Source organism: Euprymna scolopes, chromosome 5 (assembly GCF_053919585.1).
Source record: "Euprymna scolopes isolate OS-2025 chromosome 5, ASM5391958v1, whole genome shotgun sequence".
NCBI lineage: Eukaryota > Metazoa > Mollusca > Cephalopoda > Sepiida > Sepiolidae > Euprymna > Euprymna scolopes.
This window is the reverse complement of record NC_136486.1, coordinates 85,007,446-85,021,081: the sequence shown is the minus strand read 5'-3', so window position 1 is coordinate 85,021,081 and position 13,636 is coordinate 85,007,446. Positions and strand designations below refer to the sequence as shown.

At 29.3% G+C, this 13,636-nt stretch overlaps 1 protein-coding gene across 2 annotated transcripts in view; it reads left to right on the top strand.

Moving 5' to 3' along the window:
- Positions 1-341: 341 nt before the first annotated feature.
- LOC145276918 (stomatin-like protein 2, mitochondrial) overlaps positions 342-13,636 on the top strand; it is a 35,988-nt gene continuing 22,693 nt past the window's right edge. For both annotated transcript variants that reach the window (XM_080128385.1, XM_080128384.1), the window contains exons 1-3: positions 342-500; positions 10,498-10,632; positions 12,671-12,770. In XM_080128385.1, the coding sequence (XP_079984511.1) occupies positions 453-500; positions 10,498-10,632; positions 12,671-12,770 (283 nt within the window). In that variant the 5' untranslated portion in view covers positions 342-452. The remainder of the gene's footprint in view (positions 501-10,497; positions 10,633-12,670; positions 12,771-13,636) is intronic.

Here is a 13,636-nt window from a genome sequence, read left to right as displayed (position 1 = left end):
TAACTATTTTGTTTGTTCTCATAACATTTTAATAAACAAAAGATTTTGTAAAATTCTATCTAGAAAAATAGCACGGTCCGTTTCTGGCTACAGTAACCTATAATATTTGACTGTTAGTGTTATATCTTTCTTTCTGATGAAGAGGGTTTTTGATTTAGAAAAAAAAAAAGCGAGCAGATCGTTTCAATCTATCTCAATAACATGCATGAGCATTTGTACAACATTTGTAAACTATTCCATTTTTCGTTTTTAAAAATGAATAAGCTTTAAAGTAGACAATTGGTGAAAAAGGAAAAAAAAAAAACGAAACCGGAGTAAATTAAATGTTGTTGTTGTTATAGCGGAAGTTGAGCTCACGTGACAAAGAGTTGTGCATTTCAAGCAGAGAACGACATCTGACTTCCACAAAGTCAAATTGAATCTATCTCACTGTTTACATTTCAAATTTAATTATGGCATCTTTATTGAGAGCATTAGGACCCAGGGGAAAACATTGTCGAGTAAGATTTTTTGTTTGTTTGTTGTTTAACATCAAAATATATATTTTTTTATATTGTAAACGAAATTAATGATGTAAGAACGACCGTGAATTGCACCGGTTTTGTGGCGGTCGGTCATTTGTGAAATCGCTTTTTATGTTTCGAATTTATTTTTTAAGTAAGTATATAAATAGGCCAGAGCATGTACGAGACTTAATCCGACCCAGCTGCCTCCTCTAATATTCCTATTACAATTGTTTTAAATGTAAAACAATATTGATTAAACAGCAGATTTTCAGATCATAAAACTTTTCGGTATTATTTTCGGTACTTTAAAGGCCCGTCTCACATCCGTATATAACAATTTTTCTTTTTTTTTTCTTTTTTTTTTTTTTTTTTCTTTTTTTTTTTTTTTTTTCTTTTGTAGACTTCGGTGTGCTAAAAACGAATCTGAAAACCGTTTCCGTCGCAAAAAAAATAGTTTTCATGATATGAAGAAATTACTTTTTCGAAAAGTGGGTGATCACTTTTCTATGTAAATTTAACTTAAAATGATCACCCACTTTTTGGCCACCTGAGAGAGGAGGCATTTTCTGTGTATTTATTGACTAAAAAGTTTTTTTGTTTGATTTCTTTTGCATGGTATTAACCCCTGACCTCTGGGACTATTTTCTATTTGACAGCCGAGCCTTTGTTTACGCGTGAGCATAAACAAAGGCTGTTAAATGTGCACTCGCGTACTAAACTGCCTTGTCACAGTGTAGTATTGGCGAAAAATTAAAATTAGACGAAAAACAAGTAGTTTTCCAAATATTAAACCATATAATTCTATATGTTATCACGGGTGGCCATTTTGTATGCGCAATGGCCACCCGTGATAACATAGAATTACATGGTTTAATATTTGGAAAACTACTTGTTTTTCGTCTAATTTTGATTTTTCGCCAATACTATACTGTGGCAAGGCAGTTTAGTACGCGAGTGCACATTTAACAGCATTTGTTTATGCTTGCGCGTAACGCAAACGAAGGCTCGGTTGTCAAATGGAAGAGAGTCCCAGAGTTCAGGGATTAATACCCTTGCGCGTACAAAAATGACCAGCCATGATAACATGTCTCCATATTTGGAAAACTACTTGTTTTTCGTCTAATTTTAAATTTTCTCCAATACTACACTGTGACAACGCAGTTTGGTACGCGAGTGCAAATTTAACAGCTTTCTTTTTTTTTTTATGCTCAAGCGTAGTGTAAATGAAGGCTGGGCTGTGAGATGGAAAATAGTCCCAGAGCTAAGGGGTTAATACCATACAAACGGTAAATTTGCGACAGAAATGGTTACCATAATCTTTTAAAGCACACCAAAAACTACAAAAAACTATTTTTTTTCTCTACGACTGTGAGACGAGCCTTAAAGTAAAATAATACCGATTTTTATTTTTAGTTTTTGATTTCCTCGTGTCTTTATTGAAAGATAAAAAAATAAAACAACCTTTTAGCCAATAAACACTAAAATGCCCCCTCTCTCAGGTGGCGAGAAAGTGGGTACTCATTTTAAATTAAATTTACATGGAAAAGTGATTACCTACTTTTCAAAAAAGTAATTTCTTCATATCATAAAAACTATTTTTTTGCGACGGAAACAGTTTTCAGATTCGTTTTTAGCACACCAAAATCTACAAAAAAATATTTTGTTATATACGAATGTGAGACGGGTCTTAATGTAAAATTTTACCAACTTTTCTTTTTAAGTAGTTCAATTTTTAGAAGAGCAGTTCAGTTTGCTGTGTAAATGTAATCGTTTTAATTTAATATAAAATTAAAAATAATCACATCGATGTTGATATTTTGCGAGAATTTCTTGACCTAAAAATGATCGGTTTTATTGGTTTATTTATTTTGTTGAAAAATTTTTTGGTAAATTTTTCATTGATTCAACACAAACTTTTCATTTTTTTAAAGAATTATTCCCATATTTTGTTTTGTGATCGTAACTGTAGTACTACTTCAGTATAACAATCCGCTAATCCACATGGCTATGGAATATCTGGAAATGTCTTCTCAACCAAAAAATCCTTTCTCTCCGATAGGTTTATGCAAGTAGTCATGGATGGGCAGAAGTCTGAAGCTCAAAGTATTATCATTAGGGTCTGCCAAACGATTATGAAAAATGGACTGTATGTTTCCGTGATGTCAGATTTGTGTTAACTATACGAACTATGGAAAAGCAGAAGCGACTTAATGATTTTTTAAAACATTTGTCTTCTTCAAACTGCAATTAATAATTAATCTTTGTTATAATTTTATTAGGTTTTAAGATTTCCACAGTTTAACGATTAATGATATTATAAACATTTATATATTAATATGAAATACGGTTTTACTGAATGTTAATTTGGTTACCTACAGGCTTCCATATTTTTTTGGTAAAAACAGACAAACAAAATACGAGGGAGGGGCCTACAAAATGCTTAATATTTGTGCTTTAATATTTTCAAATTGGTTTTAATCTGGCGATAAAATAACTGACAAGAGTCATATTTATATTAAAACTTAATATTTAAAAAAAAATTTAAACAATTAATTAAAAATCTATGTTGTAACGGAACATTTTGAAATAATGGAATTTTAATCGTTTTAATTAATTTTTAGGAAGTTTCTTTTTCTTGGCAATTCAACTGATTATAATATATATTAATTTAAAAAAACGCTATTTAAAAAAAAAACATAATAAATTTATATCATTTTCTTTATTGCAACTTCAAGGTAATTTTTTGTTCAATACATGTATTTAAATTTTAAAAACATAAATGTTTTACTTATTTGAACTCGTGTTTCATAATAAATAGAAATGCTGATAGATTTAAATATATTTTGTTCAAATTTCGAAAAAATAAATAGGGGGTGGACGCACTAAAAAAAAATGTTTTCCCTCGTATATTTTACGGAAACTGCATTTTATATGTAATTTCATTCTAAAATGTATACATATCGAAAATTTCACGAAAATCTGACCATTAGTTGATTTTTGCTAGATTTATTAAACACTGGTATGTTTTCACATTCGAAATGCTTATTACATGGGAATGTTATTTTAAAGCGCCAATTATGTAAACACGATTTTCGTCTCGCAATTTCATTATTTTCGTACGATGAAAAAATTTTTTTTAAATTATTACTAGTTTATTTTGCCCTTCTTTTAAATGGTACAAAAGTTATATTGATAATATTAATTTATAATAAAGTTAAATCGTCTTACATATGGGGGGGGGTAATTCTGTGGTGACTTTTGGAGGTACCAACAGGACAGGCGCTGCTCAGCGCACCCTATCCTGCCTTGACAGAGTTCGGAACCAGCTTCAAAGCTTGATAGTGGTGGGTGATACCCTTTTCTTCTCCCTGCAACAGAAGAGACATTGCAAATCTGTCTCTTCTCTATCGTTATTTTCATGGCAAGTGCTCGTCTGAGCTTCAATCTAGGATCTCCCACACCAAACTTTCACAAACAGCACTTGTTTAGCTACATTTACTAGTAACAATTTCCCCTACTCTCTATCTGTACCTAAATCTGAACGCAGATTCCACGAACCAAGCATCTTTCCTAGAACTGACTACCTGTGGAATTCTGTTTTGTTGGTATGCTTTCCAGCTGACTACAACATGGTCATCTTCAAGTCCAATGTTTTTGATGACTTGCCCCCTTAAATAAGCATATTCTACCCAACTTCCACCACCAATGATCTCTGAGCTGTCATCTCAGTGATCATTTTACACTCATTAACCCTTATTCTCGAATGACTCTTAGGGCTTGATGAGCGGTGACTCCCCTGTAAAAAAAAAAAAAAAAAGTGTTGACCCAACGGAACAACCGATCCTGGGAAGAAATTTTGTTCTCAATCGTGTGAGGCAAGACTCGGTGCTGATCTAATGTAGGGGTCTGACATTTTAGCCTCATTTTTGCATTGTGAAAGATTAGCTCTGCTAGAAAACAGCGGCCGGTTAGGAGTGTCAGAAGTCGCCATTAAAAAGGAGTGATTAATTAGACTCGCTATCTTTCAAAGCTTATAACAACATAAATAATGTAATTCAAACCCTAATTTTTTTTTTTCAATAAAAGGAGCAAAGACCAAATTTTAAAATAATAAAAGATTTAATCAAAAAATATATTTATTTTTTTAAATTTGTTTTCTTTAAAAAAGATTTCACGAAATTGAACGAATTTTAACTTAATCTAAATATAATAAATATATATAAATTTTAAAAAAATCACTAACCTATATAAAATACTAATCAATGGGTGCTTCCATTCTTCATTTATAAGAATTTGTCCATATTTATATTTATATTATACATAATTTTTAAATAAAAGGATATTTTTAAGCAAGTCGCAGAAGGCCGCATTTTCGTAACTCGTTCCCACTGTTAGCAAAACCGGTGTTTCCTCTATTTTTTTCTAATTGTTAAATATGGATGCCTAAAAGGGCCATAAATTATCTCCCTTTTGTATTTGACATATTTGCTTTAAGCTACAAAGTTAGTCAATATGTGTCACCATACTTGGAAAATGATCACATTTCACTCATCAGTTTTGGCCTTTTTAAAAGAAACAGCTTGACCAATTTTCCATTAAAAATTTTTTTTTTATTTATTCTCTTAAAGAAATACATGAGTTTTTGATTTAATATATTTTATTTCTTCTTTATGGAGTGATTTTTTTCTTTTTTTTAAATATCCAAAAAAAAAACATTGAATGAAATAGAAAAAATTGTCATCAGCATCCGATATTTACTGGAGAATCTAACTAGAACATGAGGTTTCAATTTAAAAAAAAAAATCAACGCGGCTTTTTAAAAAAAAAGGTTTTAAACTTTGGACTTTACAGGTAAATTTGCAAATAACTATTCTTTTTTTTTTTTTTTTTTTTAGATTATTTTATTTATTGATCTTTTATCTTCAATTTGTGATATATAAAACATAGGTGAGAGAATTTATTTTCAGTTTAATAAACATTTCCAAATGGGGGGGGTGAATTTAAACAAAAACGTTTGTCTAGAATATTATATTTGGTTTATTGGAAAGGGCATAAAATTTCACATTGAACCTGAAAATATCGTAAAAATTGAACCAATAGAAAAATTTTGATAGATTTTTAAAGTGAAAAAATTGAAAAAAATTTAACCTGTAAAATTCAATTCATTTCATTAAGTAGAAAAAATGGCTGCATGAGCACGTGCATGCACTTTGTAAATACTTTTTTTTAAAATAAAAAGTTAATATTTCTATTATTTTTTTTAAACAACTTTAATAGTTTATTTTGGAAGTATATTCCATAAAGAAATTAAACAACCCACTTTAAAAAGAGAAATTACAAGTTATATTTTATTCGCAGTTTTGTGTTAAGGGTGTCAAAAATTCCAAAAAAATTCTGACACACTTAGCAGCCGGTATCACACAAAAATATTCCTCTTTTATCAGCCGATGAATTTGGGTTCGTAATGAAGTATAATTAAAAACTAAATAATGTTTACTTTTTACAATTTATACAAGTTTTTATTCACATTTTTTGAAAACTTGAAATACACTTCTCATTTTTTTCTGAGAAAAGAAAAGATTAAAAAAATGAAAATGTATATCTAGAAAAGGCACACTTTGTTCACTCATAAAATTAAAAACGTGGGTCTTTTCTGGATAAGTTTTTTCTTTTTCTTAAGTCACAACTTATCAAGAATAAAACACACTCAAGGATAAGTTTGTTTTTTTTCCAAAAGTAAGCAAAAAACAACCAAAACTAAAAATTCTACAGCAGACTCTTTCATATGTAATATACTGATGTTGGCATTCTGTGGATGTTCAGTGTAAATTGAGACGCTCTGATATTATTGTAACTCTTGTTAAAACTGTAAAAGTATTTACCTAAGCTAGCACGGACGCCTGGCATAGCCCGGTTGTAAAATATGCTTAAATATGATATTTTAATTCATGTATATTTTTTATTTTTTATTTTTTTTTATTCAATCCAATCTTCACCCCAAACAAGGCAAGTGCCACTTTGAAGTATGGGGCTACTATCGGGGACAATTTGCGGGGGCATTTCATATGTATTATTATAGTCAATTTTCTATTGATTCTTATATTATAAATTTGATTTCAAAAATACACCCATATAACTTGGATGTATCAGCTTGAATCGAAACCAAAACATATGAAGAAAAAAATATATATCTGTGTGTGTGTGTGTGTGTATATATATATATATATATATATATATATATATACACACACACACACACAGATATATATTTTTCCACTGCCTTGTGGGCCAAGGTTATTTAACCAAAGGCTAAGAGTGAGGTAACCCTGACAGAAACCTCCAGAGGAGTTTAAGCCCTGTAAACTGCGGCCTATATGACCCACCGGCATGTGGAATATGCTTTGGTGCCCAGCAACCTAAGTTCCAGTCATGGATCAAATGGCATGGTGGGTGGAAGCTGTAGTGAAGGCAACCTCCCTAGGAGAAGGAAAACTCTGATATAAAACCTGCGATGACTGCTGCATCCAATGATGTCGACTTGCTCTTCTTCTGGGATCAATGTGGCAGTTGTTTAGAGAGTTGGATTGTCTCGGTGAAAAGTATTTCCCCACTATAACAATCCTCATGCACAGGCATTGCTCGATATAAATTGGATACCCTTTTATATTGAGTGATTGCAATGTTCGAAAGCGAATTTGCTGCCATCATCATCATCATCATATATATATATATATATATATATATATATATATAACATGAGTTCCTTCAGCTATAAACAAAACTTATGAAGAATTTTTTATATCATTTAAAATACTCCAGAGAAACAGAAATTGGAGGATACTTATTAATTTATATCTAATAGTTATTATTAAAGTTTTACAAAAATAGAAGATATTTGAATTTTTACTCATAAATTTTCACCCCCTCTTTGCCTGTTTTGCATAAATTAAACTAAATATAGCCTACATTACACACAATTGATTAAAATCTATGTTCCAAGATTCATGATGGTTAATTAGTTTGCATGTATACCTAATTTATATGCACCAAGTACACGTTAGAGCTGACAAAAAAATAATGTACTTGTGCTACCATGTTATCTATAGTATATATTCTAGAATTCATAATGATTCATACATTAGTTTAGGAGATTATCCTGTACATCTTAAATGAATAAATGCGAAAATTTCTTCCATCTGTCCTCACTATATTAACATAAAAAGAAGTTGTGCTTATGATACAGTGTAATATTTTGAAATATCCTTTATATAGTACACTGTAAACACCCACAAACACATATAGGTCTTAATTTGCATATTTATTTTATAAATAGCTTAAATAATAATAAAAAAATGTTGTACTGAGGTCAAAGTTGGAGATATCAAAAGAATATACATTTATTCTTTTTTCATATTTATGTAAACAATTGGACACATCTGCTATGATTCATTGCCATCAACGAATTGGAGAGATTAGGAGAGATTAACAGAGTGAGTTCAGTGGGAATATGCTTATTATTCATTGTGTAGCTTTTTCTTCATTTAATGTGACTTCCGTGGTAACTTTTTCACTTGGTTCTAATTAGAAATCTCAAGCAGGAAATGAATCTGAATAAACACATGATGTTGCAAACTAACACAAGTTTAATAATACAGAAAAATGATTCATTCAACATGAATTGTTTTGCAATGTTCTCACTTATAGAAAAGGAATAATTGGCCATCATATTTATCCTCTAACATATAATAAAGACCAATGTGTATTTATTTAAATAAATATATAATATAAATCTCTTCATTACACAAAAATTTAGTGAGTAAAAGCATCTTATTTTTAGCCCCAGATGAAATCATAATTTCAATTGGAAAAAGGAAGCAAAAATAAAAATATAGCAAGTCAGACAACCCCTACCACCTAAAATGCATTTAGAAACAAATCCTCTACTCTAAATAAAAAATCAATAGTAGGCGTTTTTTTTTTTTCTTTAGGTCATCAGAAATGATAATAAAAATTTATGTATGAAAAAGTAAATTACTGAATACTAGCAGGACCTGTGGAAATTCCATAGGGGACTCATTCACATGTAATATATTGATGTTGGCATTCTGTAAATTTTCAGTGTAAATGGAGACGCTCTGATATTATTGTAGCTCTTTTGTTAAAACTGCAAAAGTATTTATCTAAACTAGCATGAACGCCCAGCATGGCCTGGTCATAAAGTATGCTTAAATATGATATTTTAATTCTTGTAGGCTTTGTATGTATTATGGTAATGTTCTATCGATTTTTCTATATTATAAAGTTGCGATTTCAAAAATAAAAAAAATATATCCATATGACTTGGGTGCATCAGCTTAAACCGAAACCAAAACTTATGAAAATAAAATATATGTAAATATATATATATATATAGAACTTGAATTCGTTCAGCTATAATTGAAACCGAAATCAAAACTTATGAAGAATTCTTGATATAATTATTTATAAAAAAATAGATTACTGGAGTGCCATCAGCTATAATTGAAACCAAAACCAAAACTTCTGAAGAATTCTTGGTAAAATTATTTATTACAAGAACTGGAAGTCCATAACAATTAAACGACAATCACTTGGATGGTTGTAAGCGTGACACACAAAATAAATAACACACAAGCTATCCTATTATAGATACTTGAAGATAAGGATTAATGAGATTGTTAGTTATCTGATGAACAAGACTATGAAAGGATTGATAACTGAATGGGCAAAATTTGATTACTTAAGAAGATGGTTCAACAAGTATTTGTTCACATTGAATTTGAAAGGCATCTATGTTGAAAATAGCAGGGGAACTGTCTTGTGGCAATATGGTCCATAGATAAGTTCTTTTGACTAAATATATTTGAAATGAATGAATCTTATAAGAGAAACAAAAATAATTTTAACATTTAAAGTGGATCAAGTGACACCTCCTATATGAGCTGAATTCTTATGCCAAAACGTTCTGATAATATAGTAATATGAATATTGTAGGCTTATTTGGGATTTTACACATAGCACCCTCACTCATTATGCAAAATAAAAATGTCAAATCCAGTGAAGAGTTCAAAATTCTTTAAATGATGTCACTACTAATTCTTTAATGATATATTGGTATTGCAACATGTTCAAATCTATATTATTTTCATCTTTGTTATTGTTTTCAGTTTGAAAAGATGCACCTGAAGATCGGAAGTTACATAAGACAAAATGTGAAAATAATTACCAAGATGAGAATAATAGTCTGAATAATACAAATTATTAATCCTTATCTCAAAAATTCTGATGTATGCTCAAATTTTGTTTCTTTTACTTACATGTATTTGTTTCAGCATTCACATTGGAATGGTTTGGCCGACACTATCCAAAGAATTTACTGTCTGGAATGGCTCAATAGTTTATGACAGTAGCAGACATGAGTGTTGAGTTAATTAATCATGGTTTCAATGGCGAGATCCCAGGATCAACATGGTATCCCTGTTTATCTTTTCTGAGACAGGTTTTCAGCTGACCCCTGAGTCGTTTTTCCGATCTCTAGGAGGGACTGGTTTCATGGCTTTGTGAATAAAATAATCTGGGTGACAATGAAGTGCATGACCGAACCAGTGAATACATTTTGAGAGGAGGGTTTTTTTGTAGACAGGATATGTTGTAGTGACAATGAACAACGCCATTTTAAATTATCTGTTCCCAGTGAATATGAAGGATGCAGCATAAACAGTACTGATCTCAACCTTACGTAGGCCATTTGCTTTCATTAACCAGGTTTCACAGCCATACAGTAAAGTATTGCTTTTTTTTGAATTTTTAAAGTTCAAGTAATGTGATTTATTTCAGTTTTGTTTTTTTTTTGTTTTTTTTTCATTTATCCATCCAAGACTGATAAAGAAAATTTCAGCAACATTTAGAATTAAAATATGTGTAAAAGGCCAACAAAAAATAATTCAATTTTTACTTTGTGCTTTGTTTTCAGAATTTTATAGCTCTTGCAAACCAACAAGTTCGGCATCGTTCTCGATTACCAATGAATACTGTAATTCTTTTTGTACCACAACAAGAAGCTTGGATTGTAGAAAGATTTGGCAAATATAATCGAATTTTAGAACCGGTAAGTAGCAACTGTTCTTTTTTTCCTCAGCGTAAGTTTTATTTATTTATTTTTTAATCCTTTTAAACAATAATGCAATGTTTTAAAAAAATGATAATCATTGAAATTTTAATATATTCTATTCAGTTGTAATATAAATATTTACTGTTGAAAAAAAAAAAAAAATTTCTCCAAAGAAATATATGCATTTTTACTGAAAAAACGTCTCCACCTTAAGCTTTTATTGAGCATGATGAAGTAATTTTCTTTTCATCTTTTGTATTTTTATGAACTAAGACTATTTCTGAAACAATATATTTGCTAGTTTTGATTAATACACAAGTGAAATATGACAGTTTAAGTAAAAATATTTGTGACACCAAAAATTACAGAAAATTTGCAAGTAAAATTTTGGAATAAATAAAATTAATTTTTTGCTTATATTTCTATTATGCGTCTAAGCTCGCACGTCGTAGATTATCTCCCTTCTTTTAATTTGAAAAGACTATGCTTCAGATTTTGTTCACTATGAATAATGGATGCAACTACATTATAATAACAAAATTCGACATTTTTAATATTGAATTTCAAGGCAAACTAATGGTCTTTACGTAATTGTCATGTTACAATAATGAATATATCCAAAAATTACAAAAAACTATACGGTAGAAAAAATTTATTAAAGAAAACATTTTTTAGTGAAAATTAGCGGAAATAAAATATTTGGCTAAAAAACACTGGAGAGTTCCAACACTGGAGAGTTCTAAGGGAAAGTAAATAGTGTGTAGCTATTGCCCATTTCTAATAATTGTGCGTTAACAATCATAAATATGACCTACTTACTTTGTTTTTAGCATAACTGAGTTCTCTTATGTCACAAGGTCCCAAAAAATATGTCAAGGATTTTTTTTTACAGTAAAGATCGAACACTTGTTTTTTTTTTTTTTTAAATAATATTTTTTAAATAAAGTGCTTCTCACATGCCAATTAAGGAGATACCATTGTTCTTAGTTGAAATTTGCACAAAATGTCCGTAGATACCATTGTTTTTTTTTTTTTTTTTTTTTAATTTTTTTATAAATTTGTTTTTTTGTTTCCCGAATTTCACTATTATAGTATAGTTGCACCAAATAAAGTTATTAATAAAATTCTACTTGATAATTTTCTGTAATTTTTGGTGTACACAAATACTTTGCCTGATATGTAAGTATATCAAAGTTTTCCTGTTTTATTTGGAACTAGCATTTCAGCCCAACGATGCCTGGATGTTTGGAGGTGTATGTTGAGCAAAAAAGAAAAAAAGTGGTCAATTTTTTAAACTTTGACCCCTATTATGACCCCTTAACATTTATTGTTTTGAGCTCAAATCAAGTTAAGTTAGATCCATGTCCAAGGAACCTATATCTTAAATTTCAAAATTGTCGGAGGAGTTTGGTAGAGTTCTTAAAGGTCAAATCATTGACATTTGACCCCTTAACAGCCAAATATCTGGCCGAAAACTGATCACAAAGATTTTCCCAAATCTCAGTACCCTGTATATCAAATTTCGAGTCTGTAGACTTAAAATTGACAGTTATTGCATAGGGAAATGTACACAGACACACACACAGACACGTTCACTTGTTCACTTTTATAGATATATAGATTGGCAAATTTCAGTTATGTATTAATCAAAACAACCACCAAATATTTTACCCATTTTTTTTTTTTTTTTATCATTTTGACTTTTTAAAATTTAGTTTATTTTTTCTCTATTACTAAGTCTTCAATGTTTCTTTTAAAAAACTTAAAATTATCTTTATTTTTTAAGCACAAAGATTCATGGAACTGAAATCATTTGTTTTCATAATTGTTATAAAGTTAAATGTATGTTAAAAATGAGTAATGTTATAATTGAGTATCATAATTTTGAATCAAAGAACATTGTTATTTTCTTTAAAAAAGTAAAAAAGAAATCCACTTTGAATTCATCATGGTGTTTTTTTTTTTTTGTTTTTTTTTCTTCTATTTTATTGTCAATGTTACGCAATTTTTATCAGTAAATTTTTATCATTTTCAGGGTTTAAATGTGGTTCTTCCAGTTGTAGATGCCATCAGATATGTTCAAAGCCTTAAAGAAATAGCTATTGATATTCCACAACAGAGTGCTATCACAATTGGTAAAATTTTAGGGTTTTTTTCTTATGTGAATTAAAATATTTTTTTCTTAATTTTTCATCAGTTGTGTTAAATGATTAATAGAAGTTCATATGCATGCAGAGGTGAAAAAAAAAAATCAGAATATTTACACATTCACACTTACCGTAAAACATCTGGTAACCTTGTTAAATTACTAATACATTATATATGACTGAAATATAATTTTAAATACTTGCATTACATAGTTATTACTAATGTGCATCTTATTTACATTAAATATTTTTAAGGCTTTTTTTGGGTTTTTTTAACAACTGTGATTGTTTTTGCTTTTTTATTAAACAACTGTTGTTTTAATTCTATTGCATCATTTTTCTGTGTAAAATATTATGCCAAAAACTGCTTCATTTACATTTCTCACATCATTTTGTAAAGTGAAATTTTACTTTCAAATTAAATCATTCACAGTCATTAAAAAAAAAAACTTTTTTTTCTCAGTGTCTGAGAAATTTGAAATAGATACAGAAATAAACTACTGTAAAATGTATTCTTTTATACTTTGAAAATAGTAAATAAAACCCACTACAATTAAATATATTTAGAAATAAACCTACAAAAATAAAAAAAAAAACAGCTTAAGATTTCTCACACTGCACAAAGAACTAGAAGTCCTTGACTCTGAAAACTGGGAAATTATTGAGATAGTAAATTTAGTGTCATTTGTAAAAGAAAATGTTTAGAATGCTTATCTATGTCAAGACTCTGGATAAATCAGGGAAGAGATTAAAAACGGATTTATGCATACTTGCTTAACTACAGTTATTGCAAAAATATTAAAGAGGCAAAGAACACATTAATGAACTTAGATTTGAGGAAAATATTTGTCCAG